The 17,001-nt window shown below is 35.9% G+C and overlaps 4 protein-coding genes across 4 annotated transcripts; 1 reads left to right on the plus strand and 3 right to left on the minus strand.

The window, feature by feature from the left end:
• Positions 1 to 23: 23 nt before the first annotated feature.
• On the minus strand, positions 24 to 5,671 carry LOC124634262. Its single transcript, XM_047169730.1, has 5 exons — positions 5,445 to 5,671; positions 3,886 to 4,045; positions 2,590 to 2,798; positions 1,143 to 1,394; positions 24 to 802 (listed from the first exon to the last, which is right to left on the minus strand). Exons 1-5 carry the CDS (start codon positions 5,473 to 5,475, stop codon positions 612 to 614), a joined length of 843 nt encoding a protein of 280 aa, XP_047025686.1. The 5' UTR covers positions 5,476 to 5,671; the 3' UTR covers positions 24 to 611.
• A 776-nt stretch (positions 5,672 to 6,447) lies between these two features.
• Positions 6,448 to 12,723, minus strand: LOC124634263. The gene is made up of 5 exons (XM_047169731.1): positions 12,594 to 12,723; positions 8,831 to 9,067; positions 7,555 to 7,760; positions 7,186 to 7,329; positions 6,448 to 6,837 (listed from the first exon to the last, which is right to left on the minus strand). The coding sequence occupies exons 1-5, from the start codon at positions 12,598 to 12,600 to the stop codon at positions 6,751 to 6,753; spliced, it is 681 nt and encodes a 226-aa protein (XP_047025687.1). The 5' UTR covers positions 12,601 to 12,723; the 3' UTR covers positions 6,448 to 6,750.
• On the plus strand, positions 9,612 to 11,146 carry LOC124634260. Its single transcript, XM_047169727.1, has one exon. It carries the CDS (start codon positions 9,676 to 9,678, stop codon positions 10,969 to 10,971), a length of 1,296 nt encoding a protein of 431 aa, XP_047025683.1. The 5' UTR covers positions 9,612 to 9,675; the 3' UTR covers positions 10,972 to 11,146.
• Positions 12,724 to 13,036: 313 nt separating the features above from the next.
• Positions 13,037 to 16,897, minus strand: LOC124634265. Its single transcript, XM_047169733.1, has 6 exons — positions 16,662 to 16,897; positions 15,085 to 16,017; positions 14,314 to 14,901; positions 13,681 to 14,226; positions 13,498 to 13,607; positions 13,037 to 13,243 (listed from the first exon to the last, which is right to left on the minus strand). The coding sequence occupies exons 1-6, from the start codon at positions 16,795 to 16,797 to the stop codon at positions 13,037 to 13,039; spliced, it is 2,520 nt and encodes an 839-aa protein (XP_047025689.1). The 5' UTR covers positions 16,798 to 16,897.
• Positions 16,898 to 17,001: the final 104 nt, after the last annotated feature.

Raw genomic sequence — 17,001 nt, forward strand, 5'->3', positions numbered from 1 at the left:
GAATAGAAAATAAAACACATAGCTACTAATAAAATTATGAATAAGTATTTTTTAAATAAACTTCGCTATAATGTGATTCAAATATAATACAAGATTTTATTAAACTATTAAGTACTTAATTTTAAGTATTATTAAGTCGTCACAACATAGTTTAAAAACATAATTAATAATTGTTATATTAATTTTAATTTACAAAGGTCCTCTTAGGCTGTGTACTTGTACATAATGTAAATATCCTTATTTAAAGTAAACAAAAATGTCATGTGATTCCTACATTCGATTTTATGTCTAAGTTTAATTAAGTATAAAGTACCACTTATTTACAATTTCAATAAATATTCTTCGTATTAAGCCATGTATTAAACAATAAAATAATATATTTGTTAAAATTCGTTTCCTTTCTACATAAAAACATTGGTTACCATTTTATTTAGCGATCTGTTTCATTTGTGCCATGTCTTTTACCACGACTAGACATGTCTTTCCAAAAAACAACAGCTACAATAAAATAATATTTCTTTTATACTTCAACATCAAATCAGTCAACCAGATCTCACATTTCAACACACAACTTCATCTTCACAAGACATTCTAAAGACCATTACTCAAAGCTACTGAACAGTAGAGTCACAGGAGTTCTTCCTCATGCAGGTGACGAATGGAGGCACGTTGCAGGTGCACTTGGTGCAGGTATCCTCGACTGTTACCTCGTCACCCACGATCAGGGTGCTGTTGCCGAACACGCATTGTGCTGTTAAGTTGCGGATGTTGAGACCGCGGACTACTTTGGTCTTTTCGGATGCTGTAAAGAAAAAAAATAATTAGTACAAACATTTTGAAAAAGAAAGAAAATATTTTTTTTAATGCACAATGTCTAGTCCTCACGACTGTGTCAAAAGATAATAAGAGCTGTTTTCTACAACTGACTAGCTACATCGTCGTGTTAACATGAGGCATACATATGTAATGTGTCTTTCATTCTGAGAGTATCCAAGGTGGGGTTGAAAAAATGAACCGTAGTTCAGTAATGCTGGTAATCTCTACACCATATTCCATCATCTTTACAAGAAAGTAGAGTCACAGGCTGCTTTAAATATTCCCACAATGAAAAATATAAAACAATGTTAAACTAAAAAACTTACGGCACTCAAATCCAATAGGACAACCTCTCATATTGCCGGGGAACACAGGAGCACAGTTCTGCACCAAATCTGACTGGTAGTGGATCTCTATGCCGCAGTCTATAGTCCTGCAGTAAGCCGCATCGTCAGTCGCATTGTAGTTAGCGGTGCAGACGCACGTCTTGCGCGTGTTCTTAGGCTGGTAGGTCTGACCCTCGCGGTACGTCTGGCCATCCACCTCGCAGGTTTTCAGCTGAGCTATCGCGTCTTTGCCTGGAAAAGAGAATTTGTCGCATGAAATCTTTACATTTTAGGGTAGGTAGTAGATGGGTATAGTTAGTGATCAACCGTACACTTGCGGATCCACTTGCCGGTTTTACCGAAAATACGTATATTTCTGAGGTCACAATATCTCATTAAGGTTTTTACCCAGAATCTTTAAAAACCACATTTACAAGGAAATCAGCATACTTTTGCGAAGCTCTCAATGTCTTTTGATACATTTTTATGACAACAAAACCAAATTTTTATGACCCATAAGAGGTCACAACCTAAAGTCAAGGAAATCTACTTGTCATTGTCAACACGTCCTTAAGAAGTTTTATTCGCGTTATGTTGCATTTTTCGGAAAGTATATAACTGGTATGTCCATAGGTGTGAGAATTATGTGTGTAAGAATTTATGTTCTTGTTTCTTTCAGTATGTGAGGATCACCACGGTAAAACAACTAGTTTATTAATATAATCTATCGCAATACGTGGAAGCAGATTGTATCATCATTATCGAGCCACAATAGATCGTTGACGAGTAATCCTGCCATTGCGCTGGTGTTTACGACCGCTTACATGGAACCTTCCATTGTGTTCCATAGCTCAAACACATTAAATAGTATGTCATCTAAAAATAAGCCTGATTAACAAGCAATTGATTCGTATCGACAGAACCGGTGCATTGTTAATGTTCATTGAAAATTAATTACGTTTGATGAACTCATAAGTTACCTACTGTGTTTTGTTTTTAGTTACCGTAGATGGTACCCACTGTGTTAATGTGTCGGTAACTCCTTCTCAGGAATGTGACCGTTCTTTAGGTACAGATGAAAAATAAAAGTGATGTAACGGTTTTGACTTTTCCTTGTTCTTTACTTTTGCACATTTGCAAACACATAAAGCTAAAAGTGCATTGTTAAAAGTGTATTGCAAATTGTATTATGAAAAGTGTACAATTTTTTTTATGAAAATGATGGTTGATAAGTTGGCACGCTCACGATACCACGATATTCTTAAGCATATTTTGTATACTTCACGTATTGACTGACGACTTAGATTTAAATAGGTACTCTAGGATACCCCGTTAGCTATAGAGTTGTAAGTCCCTAAAGGGACTTAAAACACCTTATCAATCCACTTACAAATTGAGTCACATCACCTATTACTTTAAACTATCAGATATCTGCCGCTCAACTTACCACAGACAGTGCCGACGCTGCAACACGAGTCTACCTCAAAAGTGTTGATACATTGCTGCTGCATATCGTTGTCAAACGTCTCCACACAGTCGACGGCCGCGCAATTGAACTGTGGCTCCCCGGAAAACACGCTGCAGCTGCAGGCTTGGGAACACGGGTTCTTGATCAGCGATTGTGGTATGGGGGACCTGTCACCGTAGGAGACGCCTCTGGAATAGACAATTATGTTGGCTGTTAAGAAACTACGTGAAGGATTGTTAAGAAGTTTGACGCCCTTTGTTTTATTTACGATTGTTTTGATAAGTACTTTGGTGAAACAGGGTTGTTTGTTCAAATATTTTCAATTCTGTTTAGCAAAGTACCGAAATTCGGCGAAGCAAATGATTAAGTATGAGTTACTTAATATATGTTGCCAAGTCTCTTAAACAATTCCCGAACGCGTAACTAATTACGAGTTTAAATGTAATTTTTGGTATCCCGTTAATTTCATCGCGGTCGTAACTTTCCCTTTCCTCGGCGAAGGCTGAATTAGGTGGTACGTACATACAATACATAACTACGTATTATAGGAGACTTACATTAAAAAATAATTAAAATGAATCAACAAGATGTTTTATCGTTTATAGCCAAATGGATCTAAGACGAAGAAACTACTATAGGTATCAATTAGTCCAATCAGTCGTCACCTTACAAGGCATAGAATATAATCTATTTATTAAAAATTCAGAATAAATTGTCACCGGCGCAAACGCAAGGTCGCCGTACTTCCCTGCGCAGACGACGGTCACGCGAGAGGTCATCGTCTTTTTGTCATATTTCACTGCTGGGTGCTTCGGGGTATTCTACGAGGTCGCCACTTGAGTGGGTGCTGATTTACTCTTTACAAACAACACACAATGTCGCATTGTTGGATTTTTTTGACGTCTTAAGGCTGTCTGTAATGATGAGTCAATAGTTCCGTTTTGGAAAATGGAGCAAGGCTTTTGTAATGCCCAATTTGGCTCTAATATCAACTATTAATGTAATATAATTCAACTTCTATGAAGGCCGCTATTAATCTTTTATAGAAAAGGGCTCCGAAACGTGAGCAGGATGGATGCTTATCCATTGAGAGATCTAAATGTTTCCCGTTGTGTCGTTCGTCTCATTGATCTTCTATCAACATCCACCCGGAAAAAAGACATTCACTCACATTTACTATACATATACTTAGTTATATGTCTGCACCGATTCAATAGTCTTCAAGTTTCGCACTTGACAATATACCACATGCTATTTATTTATATCTTTACTTACTTGTAGTAACACATCGTAGGGTCTGGATGTAGATCAGGACAGGTGAACGCTTCAGGGCACAGACCGCCATCCTCTCTGGCTACCGGAGTGCAGCCCAGCTCCGTATAGAAGCTTGCCATGTCACATTCACCAGCCATGTCGGTCCATACCGCACCCAGCACTAGAAACAGGAATTAACATCGTCAGCGTAAACTTATCACAGAGATAAATATATTTCAGTAAGGACAAAAACTTTTTGAAACCCGTTAAAGTAAAAGATAACAACATTCTTCAAAATGACAGGCCGAAAATGAGTATAATATATTATTTATTTGAACGGCAATCTAAAAACTATAACGTTTTCTACCCTGAACTTAGTAACTGATTCTGATACGAATCAAGCAATCAAATGCTTAATCCAGAACTAACGTAATGGAAAATTGACTGTAATTATTTTCAGTATGTCTACGACTTCTACGAGTTTCATCGTTTGCAGAGAGCTACAGCTGTTTTCTCCTTCTTCATAGATCATTATAATCTCAATATAATCATTATCATCAACTTATGTAACAGTAGCCTCCTTACGCGACATTTCACTTGTTCCTTTTAAGCTTATCAGATCATCGTCATCGTATCAGCCCTAGCTTCAAACAATGGCTCAGGCGTCAAGCGTGGCTGCGTTAACATAGGTATATAAATGTTATCCTTCTTAATGTTTCCCTTCCTCATTAAGTGTCAGAGTAGTATTTTACTTTCTTCCCTGTCATATGCAACGTTTTTATTATAATTGTTTTCCTTTATCTGTCCCTTAATGTCTATCGACTTTATCATTTCCTCATTCACTTGTATCCTAGATCTAATCTCTTTTCTCATTAAACTTTTAAACGTCTTATTGCTTATGTGTTATTAACTTGGATTCTGCGTAGGAACATATATCATATACCTAACATTGGCTAGTTCAATTAAATTTCCCACTCTATTTGCGCAATGTAAATTAAAATCTATTTGCTATGTGCGACTTTAATCAGTGAAAGTGCCGATTATGCATGGTTCATTAAATTATGGATGCCCAATGGTATATTTTCAGATTTATTAATTGGTGGAAGAACGAGGCCATACTGGCAATTCGTTTTGGTCAGTTACATTAAAACTACAGAAAAAAATGGAAACACTTTTCCAGGTTTGAGTCGATAAGACGACTGTAATATGTTGCTGTAATCAGTCAATTATTGTCATCTGCATAGCTTACGCCATATGCAAATATCATATGGACGGTGTTTGTACCTACGATAGTTGCATCAACGTTGGTGTTTCCAAACCACATATACTTGACGACATGTGGTTACAATATCATATTGCGGTCAAATGTAAGAGAAACTGGTTGCTTGCCTTAAATTATTTGAAGATCGTACTTATTGTAGTTATGAGAAGAAATAATCATAATAGCAGAGGTAAAGAATGTTAATTAAACAATTAAAGATACCTCGTATGTCTCATAATAATACTAAAAGCCTTACATAAAGTACCGGCTTTAGATTTACTACTAAGGAAGTAAACAATTAAATAAAAACAATACTTACTGAGCATCACAAAACCGACAACAGCCTTCATGGTCGATCAGATGTTCAGGATAAAAACTTATTAATTTAAAACTGAGCACTTTTTGTTTACAACTGATTTATAGCGGGTCGAATTTGTTGGTAAACAAAATAGACGCGCGGATTCCTCGATGACTTATGACGGAATGAGCTGTAGCATGCAAATAGTGTGCGCACGCGCCTGCAGGTTGTCCCACTACAATGATTCATCGTGTACCATTCATGTGATTATAGATATCTCGTCTCATACTGGGTTACCTTGCAAATCATATGATTGAATTATAAGTGGAAATTACGTTGATTTTATATGCATATTTGAATTTATTTATAGGTATTTGAATTGATAACTATTGTACAAATAGAGGCATAATCGAAGGTTATACAAAAACTGCTGCACATACTTAAAAAACTTTTTCCCGATTCTCGATTAACCAATATCAAAACAAGCGGCCTAATTTCTTTTGAAAAACATGTAAGAAATGTCTAATTAGATACAGTAGATAGCCGTAACTTTTCCTCAAGTTTAATTATCATATAGTTGGGCTGCTGTAACCTTACAAATGAGTATTTATTTATGAGTTTTATGGTTATTATCAAGTAAGAATGATAATTTGACTGAGAGAGAGAGAGAGCATTGAGAATGCTGTTATGCTCGCTAACGATCTTACAAACCTGTAATTTTTGAAATTTTAAAGAAGCTGTTTTCAAAGAGTATCATCTTAGTAGGTATTGATTCACAAACACTGAATTTAATATAGATAAGATACGTACGTTATCGATACTTAAAACACTTGAAAACTGCACTGTAGAGCAGGTATAAGATAAGTAGTAGAGAAGATATGTGACACTTTGACCCAGATTTTGTTAAATAATCTATTTAGTTGAAAAAATATCAAGCTACCTATTTCTACACCATGATTTATAAATGAGGTAATAAATACTATCGAAGTATACAATGTGAGGGTTATGAAATTAAAGAAAAATATAAATATATACGATAAAATCTTTATTTACTTAGGTATAGCAGTCTACGACAAAACGTATTGTAGTCACACATATCTACGTATAACGACTTATTCTAAAACTTCATAATAAAAAAATGATCTCTGCTTATGTAAACTGCCCACGTACTCATTAAATAATAATAATAGTGTACTTTTAATCATATAAGAAAATGTAACGCCTGATTTTGAGCAAGTTGAAAAATAGACTTTTTTTCATAGTATCTAGGGTAGAATTAACGATTATTACTTTATATTTTTACAGTATAAATAATGATAATGTTAGTTTACATGAGGACGAGGACTTCGTATTCGGCTGAGCTCCTCTCCTCGCCACCGAAGGGGTAGTAGCAGACGCCGTGACTAGACTGGATCTGGAAATTCAAATAAAATATTATGATTTGGTGCCCTCAAAAGGTATTTTATTTTTGAAAATCGATATGCAATTATGCAGAGAAAAAAATTGTAAGAGACACCACCAGTGTCACTGGTATCACCCGTTTGTCTATGGCAAAACAATGGAAGATTTGGTCTTCCTATCAGATGAAAATATTAAGTGGCATTTAAAACATTTATACAACCTTGATTTCGCATCCAATAAAATTATCCTTAATAATCCTTTATAAAGTAAATCTAGGTATATCATCAAGCAGAAGAAATAATAATAAAATTCCTCATAGTAAAAGCAATACGTTTAATAATAAGGTGCAAAGCATGCATACCTTGCCAGGAGTGGTGCATCCGTCATGTGTGACTCTTCCGTAGTACAACTTCTCGCCGTCAGCGGTGACACCCGCGGCTACTGCGCCGGGGGGAACCTCTCCACCAGTGGAGAACTGCCACGAGAACATCGCGGGGACTAGCACCTGGAAACGAGGATTTGGACGGTTAATATTTATTGTTGAGTTTATTGATTAGTTTTCTAAGTAAGGACTTTGGCTTCTGAATTCTGTAAAGACTTTCTGAAGTAAACACTGTGCCAATACCGAATGACAATACCGATTTTGGTCCCACTTATGTCTGACCAATTCATTATTCTAACCACATCAGCAAAAACTTATCATATACATGGAAATGATAAGGATAGTAACCTCAAACTGATCCTTGACGATCTCCTCGCCACCCCAGCAAACGTAGCAGGCGTTCTTGGTGGGGATGACCTTGGCGGGCAGGATGTCACCCTCATGGGGAGCCCTGCCGGCGTAGATCTCGTCTCCGTCCACATCGGTGCCCACGCGCAGCGCGCCGGGGGGGATGGAGCGCTGGCTCAAGCATGCGGGGACCCAACGGTATGTACCTGCAAGATGAAGACAAGGTTAATTTAATGACTGCAAGTATGATAAAGGAGTACCCAGTCAGTGAAAGTGAGTTTAGCACCGTTTTTTTTTTTGTGAAGTTTCAACAAAACAGTAAACTAAGTAGTTTATCGATTTGTGAAAATAAACATATAAGACGTATGACTGAACTATAGTTCGGCCAGTCAGAGAATGCGTTCCTGACACGTCGCGATTGAACTGACGACGTAACTACATTCATTGATTATTGATATAATAATGTTGTTTTAATGCTCCTCAATTGTTAAAACGGTAAACAACCAGCAAAAATATTTTTATCGTAACTGCAACGCCATTGCAAAGTTACGTCGTCAGTTCAATCGCGACGTGTCAGGAACGCATTCTCTGAATGGCCGAACTATAATTACGTTTAGAAAGTGCATGATACTACGCAAAAATATGGCACAAATGATGAAGAAGAAAGACGATATAATACAAGAATGTGATTAAGTCATAGAATATGGCGACATAGAGACTAAATAGCGCATTCCCCGAATAAAATACACCCAGAAAGAAGAACACATAGTATGATAGCGAATGACCAATCATGAAATCTTGACAACACAGAAGCTACGGCCAAAACTCAATATTGGTGAGAAGTTCAAATTCCAAAGACTAATTAGACACTCGTACACTGACACGGTGAGACGTAAGTCTGGATTGGAAGGTCACCATAAAGAGGATTGGCCCACACATGGCGTACGATACAATCAAGCGGCAGTCGGAGTTAACACCTTCAATGAATCTACGGTTGATGAGAACGCGAGCAATTTCTACAAGGAAAATAAACAAGCTTTCAAGTACGCTTATCAATACAATCTTTCATAGTATCCGTTTCCAACGAGACATTGCCAAATTATTATATCAGTTGCCTTTATCAATAAAACTAAAGTGTCCCGGATTAGATTAATGTGATTAATGGTACGATGGAATTTCTGTTCTAAATGCGTGATATATCGGATATATTGATTAAAATAGTACTCCTAACGACATGGCAGAAGGTGCTAACTCCGGGAACCCAATCCAGACTTACTCCACGGCAACTCGACAGTTTCTCCGGGCAATTCAGGCTCTGAGTTATCGACCACAGTGACTTCACCGCCATCGGGAGGCGGAGGCATTTGCCCACCAGGGTAGGGGTAGAAGTACGCGGGGTGCACGGGGTAGAACACTACCCCGGGTTGACCCGGGTACATGGGGTGAGGGTGACCGTGCGGTGGAGGATAGCCATGGGGTGGTGGGGCGCCCCAACCATAATACGGCGTACGATCTGCACAATGATGCATTGGTTCATTCTCAAGTTAGGGAAAGCAAAGTACAGTTATTATAAGCTAATCACATAATTATAACGGCTTAAACTACTGTTTGCCAATTTGCCACGTATTTTGTTGATGGTTTTCTGATTCATATTGATACATTAGCTCATGTTAATGTAAATATTATCAAAACTGATGATATTTGACCGCATTGCTATCATAATTAATCGGAAAATTAATTTGTTAATGTGTGGTCGATTATAGGTTTGTAATGATGAATCAAAATAATTATGTATTATTTTTTGACACTATGATAAGCTGTGCAAATATGATGAGAGTATCTAATTTTAGAGGGGCCCTGTGTTCAATGTATGCTACAGAGCAGTAAGGTAATAATACTATGGAGTTTTATGCCTGTTCTTCTCCATAGGACCCACTCTTTGGAACGGCCGACCTAACTTCTTACGTTTCGTAAACACCTGTGTTAGTTCCATGATTATTTTACGTATTGTACCTACTGTCAGCTGTGAAGCTACCTGTCATAAATATACACAAAAAAGGAAACTTCAAAGACATAACCAATTATCGACCCATAGCTATATTGTCAAGCATAGATAAAATCATGGAAAAATGCATAGTCACTCAACTAGGAAAATATTTACAACAGAATAATATTATTAACAAATGTCAACACGGATTTCTAAAAGGCAGAAGTACAAGTACACTGTTATCTGAATTTACTGATGAAATAAATAATTATTTAGAAGATAAAAAAATTGTAATAGCTATATTTTTCGACTATAAGAAAGCGTTTGATACTTTACAAAAAGATACCCTTATTAACGCGATGGAGGAGTGCGGTGTGAGACAACCACTGAACAAATGGTTTAGTGATTACCTCACAGCGCGCTCCTACCGTGTAAAGGTGAGTGATACTTTCAGTGACAGTGTGACGGTACGGAGCGGGGTACCTCAAGGATCTGGATGTGGTCCTATTTGTTACCTCATGCATGTCAACAGCCTATGCGGAGTGCTGCGTCATTGCTCGTCATACATGTACGCAGACGATCTTTGCATACTCCGCGCCGGAACCGACATCCAAGAAACTTGTCAGCTAATCCAACGAGACGTAGATGCGGTAGTCAAATGGTCACATGACAATGGGATCATTTTAAACGCTGATAAAACCAAACTTCTCGTCATTAGATCACCATACACACACCTGTCTATTTCTACTCCTACACTAATAACTCATGAATACTCATGCTTTCATAATGATTTGAAAAACTGTCAATGCAAGCCTATTGAAGCTGTTAATTCTGTTACATATCTCGGTGTTAAAATTGATGAAAGTTTTTCATGGTCTTGTCATATAGATTATATTTGTAATAAGTTAAGAATATTGCTTAGTAAGTTTTATCATTTAAGTTACAAAGTTCCTATAAATATTTTAAGAAGTCTGTATTTATCCTTAGTTGAATCAATAATAAGTTATGCTCTTGACAGCTATGGCCTAACCTTTAAAACTTACATTAATAAAATAGAGTCATTACAAATAAGATTTCTCAAGTTACTAGTTACAAAAAAGACCAAATTAAATTGCAAAGGTGATTACAAGAAGTTATTTAAAATATGTAACATCCTACCGGTTCATTTAAAACATAGATATCTCTTAGCCATAAATCAGCACGGCAGGAAAGAGCATGACTTATCTATTGTATCAAATACATACAATACACGGTCTATGCCTGCCGGTAAATATAATGTTCCAAGGGTTCATAATTATTTTGGTGATAGAACTCTAAAGAAGCGTGTACCATATGTGCTCAACAGTTTACCGGCAGACATCAGACAAGAAAATAATAGAAAACTCTTTAAAGTTAAGTTAAAAAAGTATTTTCATAAAATAATTGAGTAGCGTAATACCATTATAATATATATTGTAGTAGTTTAAAAAAATTATAAATGTATATTTATATAAGTTTATGTAAGACAATGCGGCTCATCACCCACAGTCAAACCGATAAACCGGTTTTGTGGGAAAATGTTTATTTTAAAACTGTACATTTTTGAAATAATAAATAAAAAAATAAATAAATAAATAAATATGTATATGACATAAGAAAATCTTTGACGAGTTTTCCTCCTAGCCGAGACTGTTTAATGTTTGTAGATTTTATTTAAAAGGTGCCTAGACTATAAATAATATAAAGTGTGAAAACGACAATATTCGATCTCAAAGTACCTACATACATTACACTTTATTGTTTATCGTTGAAAAATACCGTGTTCTTGTAGATTAGATACAGGTATTGTATTAGTGTTCGATATATCCTTCTATAAACGTATTTATCTACCGTGAGTAATCGCAGGGTTAATCAGTTTTAGCTATAAATTGCTTTAAGGCGTAACGTATATTATCGAAGATAAACATTTTTCCTTATTTGTTTAAAAATATTATAAGGCCTATTATCGTTCCTTGTGGCATTCCAAACTGGCCTTTCAATTCTAATAACATAAGAATTAAAAACCTTCAAAAAATACGTCTTTAATTAGTTTAAATTTGTACAAAGGCACATGTTATGTTGTTTTTTTCACGTGACCCAATACGAAAAACGCAGTAACTGTAATACGGTACGGTAACAAGCATATTTTCTGATACGGGTATTCAGGGCCACACACACTTTCCACTTCATTGTTTTGTAATGTTTTATCGGCTTTTAATTGGCTACAGGCCCATAATTTTAGTTAGATATATTTCAGTTCTTATCTTCAATGACAAGACAATCAATAAATATCATGTTTTAATACACAATGTTCTGATAAGATGAGTACTAAGAAGACCATTATTGCCACGTATTTAAAATTAATAGATTTATGTGATTTATGAGTAAATAGATTTATGTTTCATAAAGCACTGCAGACTCATCTTAAGTGTACAATTCATTTTGTAGCTGCATTGTTTACTTTGAAATATAACTACTGTAGCACTGCGCGTGAGTTATTTACATGACAATTGAAACAGCGTTGGCGCACTTGAAATATTATCTTCCAGAACCTTCTCCTTTAATACATTTGTATTTATATAGACTATTAATACCATGTTATCATCAAATCTTAGGAAACCAAGAACACAATTTCTCTCTTTTTCAATTTACAAGCATGGTTTTAAAGTGCTATCGAGTTCACTAAAGCCATCTGTTCAAATTCAATAACCTAATTAGGTAATGCAAATTGTAAAACGCCTCCAAAATTATCAATTTAACATTTCAAATGACGTGACTCGTTTAACATATTTTAATTATTTTTAAAATCGTCTGAAATAAGATTAATTGCAAGAAAAACAATTATCACAAATTTTGGAGACGTTCAACGAAATTACTTTCGCTCGCTTTCAGTCACATGACGAAAAACACCTTGTTTAAAATTATAAGATTGAAATTGCGTAAAATAAGCGTAAAATTACTAAAGAACAGTACATTCTAGCAAGTATTGTTATCATTGTTAGATATCTTATCACGTGTTATCTCGTAAACTCACCTGCCATGTTTTCAGTGCTCTCGTTCACAAGTGACTGCCTCGTCTTCGCAGTTTGCTGGTATTTTAATACAAATGTGACTCATTAGGGCTACGCGCTGATAACGAGGTGGTCCTGCACTTTGATAACAAATCGACACGTTGATTTAAAAAGAAATTGTGATTCAGTTACCTACTGAGTAACAAATGTCTCTGGCAATATATTTGATTGTAATTAGTTATTGCGAATTAATTTCAGGAAATGATTGAAAAAAAATGAAGTCGAGGTGGCCTTTTGATTTTAGTATTCTATGTAGGTTTCTTATGGCTTGAGACTTGTCTGATGTTTAATCTATTTTAGAAACACTCTTAAAAGAACCAGTCTAATGATAAGGTTGATATAAGTTTGGGTTATCGTCCTGTAAATGCTGGGTCAGGAAAATGCACATTTAAATCATAAACAAAGTTTAATATACACAAGTTTTCAACGTCTGCATCACTATATTAGCTATAGCTATGAATTCTTTGAGTGCGACCTCGGAATGAGCTTTCCTGGAGTCTTCCATTGATGCGAATGCCATCACGAGGTCGTGGAGGACACGCCTCATAATTTCAACCATTGAAGTACGATTCGGCCTCTGAGTAGCTTCAGCAACGAACAGTGCCGCTGACACCTAGAAATTGAAGCTCATCATTAACCTACCTAATGTAAAGCTGGTAGGTTCTAATATTTTAAGACGAATTTGATTGTTTGCTTGAATGCGCTAATCTGAGGACCGATTTGAAAATTCTTTCGATGTCTTAAACCTATGTAGGTATCGAGGAAGGTTATAGAACTTTTGTCCAGATGCGCAGTAGTTCCTATGGTACGTTAGTTTGATTATGGTTTAAACCTAATGGCCGAATAAGCTCGTATTGCTCAGTTTACCTTTTCTTTCCATGAGTCGAGGACTTCGCCCAAAACTGATGACCTGTGTTTCACTCCTACATGTTGTATGTTATGACGCAGTACGACCAGGTGATGTCCTCGACAAACGTCTGCAAAACAATTTCGTAATGTACTTAATGCATAACAATATGTTCTAGTTTTCCATTGCTCATCATAGCTCACCTTTTTTACAATCCTTTTCATCTCGTCCATTCGGACAGTTCTCTTTTCCATTACAAATAGCATCAATTGGGACAGATATGTTTTTATAGCCACATGGATACTGGGTTAGTGAGGGTTCCGCTAAACAAGCTTGAACACAATTCTTGCTACACCTGCGTAGAGCGCAAAGTCCGTCTCTACAGTAACACCCATCCGCGGGTATCAGAATTTCATTTCCAGTATTAGAACGTTTTAGGGCATCCACCAACAGTTCGCTGATTGACATTAAGATTATATAGTAATCTTCTAATCCTCCTAAATTACCAGCTTCTAACACATCATCGTATATTGAGACAAGCATCGTAAAAGCTTCATCTCTAAGAGTCTTTACAACTTCTCTATTAACATTTGTCTTAATAGTATGTTTCTGTAGCTGACGAACTAAAGCATGCATTGCAACCAGTTTATTTCGGCTTTTGACGAATTCGTATGATTTAGATTTTAGTGTCAGTAGATCTAGTAAAGTGCTGTATTTTTTCAAAGCTTCAAATTTCAAGCCGTTGGCATCTGAAACAAATAATATTCCGGCAGGTAATGTAAACAAGCCTTATTTAAGTATAGCCAAAGAATTAAAATAAATGAACATGTTCGTACCTGTTGCACAATAACTTTCATCAGATTGATCGAAACAGTCCAGTTTGCCATCACAGATGACATCTAAGGAGACGCTAGTGGCGCTATTAGTAGCTTGACATGACCAGTGGTTCAAGCTGTACCTCTGCCAGCAAATACGTTTACAGGGATCTTCACAAGAAGGGTCTTTGCAAAACTGTCCTTTACAAGTGCACGACTTCGGTGACCAATTGGGTGCCTTGGGTTCTTCTTCTAGTTCGTCTAGTTCTATAACATTATACTTACGAGCGGCAGTGTCATTTGGATTATCGGGGTCGACGCGATGTGCACAAATGGATCCATCAAGAGCGTATGATAGGGTACTCAATATCGTACCTACATCTGTCACAGCCTTTTTAATAAAAATATCATCTGTTGGATTTTTTCGTGTTTCCTGTAAGGTCACATTAAGATGTTTCTCTAAGAACTCCATCTGATTCTGTAATACGTCCCGTAAAATTTGATTTTGTGCTGCAAATAGGCCACCGTCCGTTGATGGGAAACATTGACGATGAGGAGATGAAGCTATTTCTGACATTACTGTGGTAGCTTTCTTTACTTTTTCCATTGCTGTAATTTTTGTGACATGTTAAACTTCTAAAATCGTAAAATCTAAACGACTAAACTAGGAAAACTCGAAGGAAAGTGTGTGATGTAAACTTGTAGCGAACATACTAGATAGAGTCAGACAAGCCGTTATATACTTTTGTTTATTGGTTGTATAAGAAATTGTGATATTAAGATAGCATTTACCTTGACGAGTACAGTTAACTTCATCGACATTGTCCATGCAATCAACAACACCGTTACAAAGATTCTCGATAGGTATACTTTTTCCTTGACCACAAGGTATTCTATGAAATGCTTGTATGCTAAGACATGTATCTTCCAAAATTTCATCACAGCGCGGATCGATGGAAGTTTCATTGAAGGATTCAGATATGAGGTTCTTAAATTTATTGATTTCTTCTATATTTATGGCAACCATGGTTTTTTTTAATATTTCATTTTCCAGATCCGTATTGTTTTTCTGCTTACTGTCTTCAGTGCCTAATTCTTCTGAAGGTTGTTTTAAATCTTCTTGGCTGTCCATGCGTCTACCACTTCTACCACTGTCTTGCGCTAACAGTTTTTGCATGGATAGTTCGACTCCTTGTGCTATGAGACTACTGTAAGCTTTAAGTTCATCATGTTTCTGGTGAAGCTGTGCGTGTTTACTCTGAGCCGCATTCATGATTCTATTTTTAATTTTTTCTATAACTTTTTTCTTACTTATGACTGTTTTAGCGTCTTTCATATGCATTTTAGCGAGAGTTTGAATTTTTTTTGCTATATCAGCAATGATTTCTTTTTTTAATGAACTGTCAATGACAACGGATGCCTTAGGTTTCTCATCCATTCTAACGTTAATGCTTTTCCGTATGACATCTGGAATACGTTTCGGTGCTTTCGGAGCTTCGGAAGCCTTAGATTCAAATTCATTCATGATAAATTTCACATACTTATTTGCATCAGATCCCATATTTCTCGCAGATTTCCTTAATTTTTGTTCTATTTGGTGTAAAACTGTTTCTTTCTTTTCGGGATCTGCTTTTGCCAAAGCAGTCAATGTTATGTTAGACACTTTTTTCATAATTTCCTGAACAATCATACTTTTAATAGAGCTATTGGTGGGCGTATCTTTAGCTGAAGTAAGAACAGAACATTTTATAATAATACATCTCGACACGCGGCAGCGTTAAGCAAAGGAGCTGGCCAGCCAGCGCTGAGTGTAATATTACACGAACCACTTGGTGCCTCTTTTGACCCTCCTATAGGTAATCCAAAACCTCTTACTCTGTTTACATATAAATATAGAACCATTTATGAAGCCAGCTCCACCTATTTCTTTGCTTTATTGGATATCTATAACAATTGCTGTTACTTAAAAATATGAGATCTTAAATTACCTGTAGGAATCAGTAATTTTATAAAGTTATTCAACATTTGAATTCTGATAAAAATAGTCAAATCTAACCTAACTACTTCAAGATATCGCATTTTTGAATAAGTAGCAGTAATTAGTAGAGGTATTCAATACAGGGATGCTGGATATGAGTGCCATTAAGTGGAAAATGAGGGATGCTCGTTTCGTTCAGATTCTTACTTCGAATACTTCGTATATCAGCATAATCATAGGACAAAGCAAAAGGTTGTTTACGATTGTGCAAAAAAAAGAGAATTCTAGTTTCTTACGTAACTATCATAACTTTTCCCTTCCATATCTTAATTTCAGCCATCATCTCATTATTACCCCTTATTGTATTAAAAAAATAGAAAAAAAGTTTTACCATTACTGTAGCGGGCCAATAAAAGTGAAATCACAAACACTGTATAGAACCGCGCTAAAATGTTGATATCTCTGTGCAAAAGCATTTTAATTTTGATTGCTGATGAATTCAAATAACCATTATTCAAGTACAACATGGTCGATAAACATCATGTAATTATAATTGATGAGGTATGAAAATTAATTATATTTTTATTGGGTGATGAAAATAATTCAAATAATGCACTTGTTATAAACATAAAACTATGGTAATTTTGATCTTATGTTTGAAAGTAAGCAGTCAAATAAAACACTCTTTGTTTTCGAAACATCAACGAGCATTGATTAAAACAATCTTATCA

Source organism: Helicoverpa zea, chromosome 11 (assembly GCF_022581195.2).
Source record: "Helicoverpa zea isolate HzStark_Cry1AcR chromosome 11, ilHelZeax1.1, whole genome shotgun sequence".
Classification (NCBI taxonomy): Eukaryota; Metazoa; Arthropoda; class Insecta; order Lepidoptera; family Noctuidae; genus Helicoverpa; species Helicoverpa zea.

Bases quoted from the DNA above. Each gene is read 5' to 3' on its own strand.
- LOC124634265 (XM_047169733.1), bottom strand. From the start codon at position 16,797: ATGTTGTACTTGAATAATGGTTATTTGAATTCATCAGCAATCAAAATT. The intron at 14,227-14,313 runs GTACGAACATGT...TATTTGTTTCAG, and splicing joins TGAAAGTTATTGTGCAACAG to ATGCCAACGGCTTGAAATTT. The intron at 13,608-13,680 runs GTGAGCTATGAT...ATTGTTTTGCAG, and splicing joins TGAAAAGGATTGTAAAAAAG to ACGTTTGTCGAGGACATCAC.
- LOC124634260 (XM_047169727.1), top strand. From the start codon at position 9,676: ATGGAAAAATGCATAGTCACTCAACTAGGAAAATATTTACAACAGAAT.
- LOC124634262 (XM_047169730.1), bottom strand. From the start codon at position 5,475: ATGAAGGCTGTTGTCGGTTTTGTGATGCTCA. The intron at 4,046-5,444 runs GTAAGTATTGTT...TCCTGTTTCTAG, and splicing joins TGTCGGTTTTGTGATGCTCA to TGCTGGGTGCGGTATGGACC. The intron at 1,395-2,589 runs GTAAGTTGAGCG...TCTCTTTTCCAG, and splicing joins CAGCGTCGGCACTGTCTGTG to GCAAAGACGCGATAGCTCAG.
- LOC124634263 (XM_047169731.1), bottom strand. The intron at 7,330-7,554 runs GTTACTATCCTT...CCTCGTTTCCAG, and splicing joins TCGTCAAGGATCAGTTTGAG to GTGCTAGTCCCCGCGATGTT. The intron at 6,838-7,185 runs GTATGCATGCTT...TTGAATTTCCAG, and splicing joins GATGCACCACTCCTGGCAAG to ATCCAGTCTAGTCACGGCGT.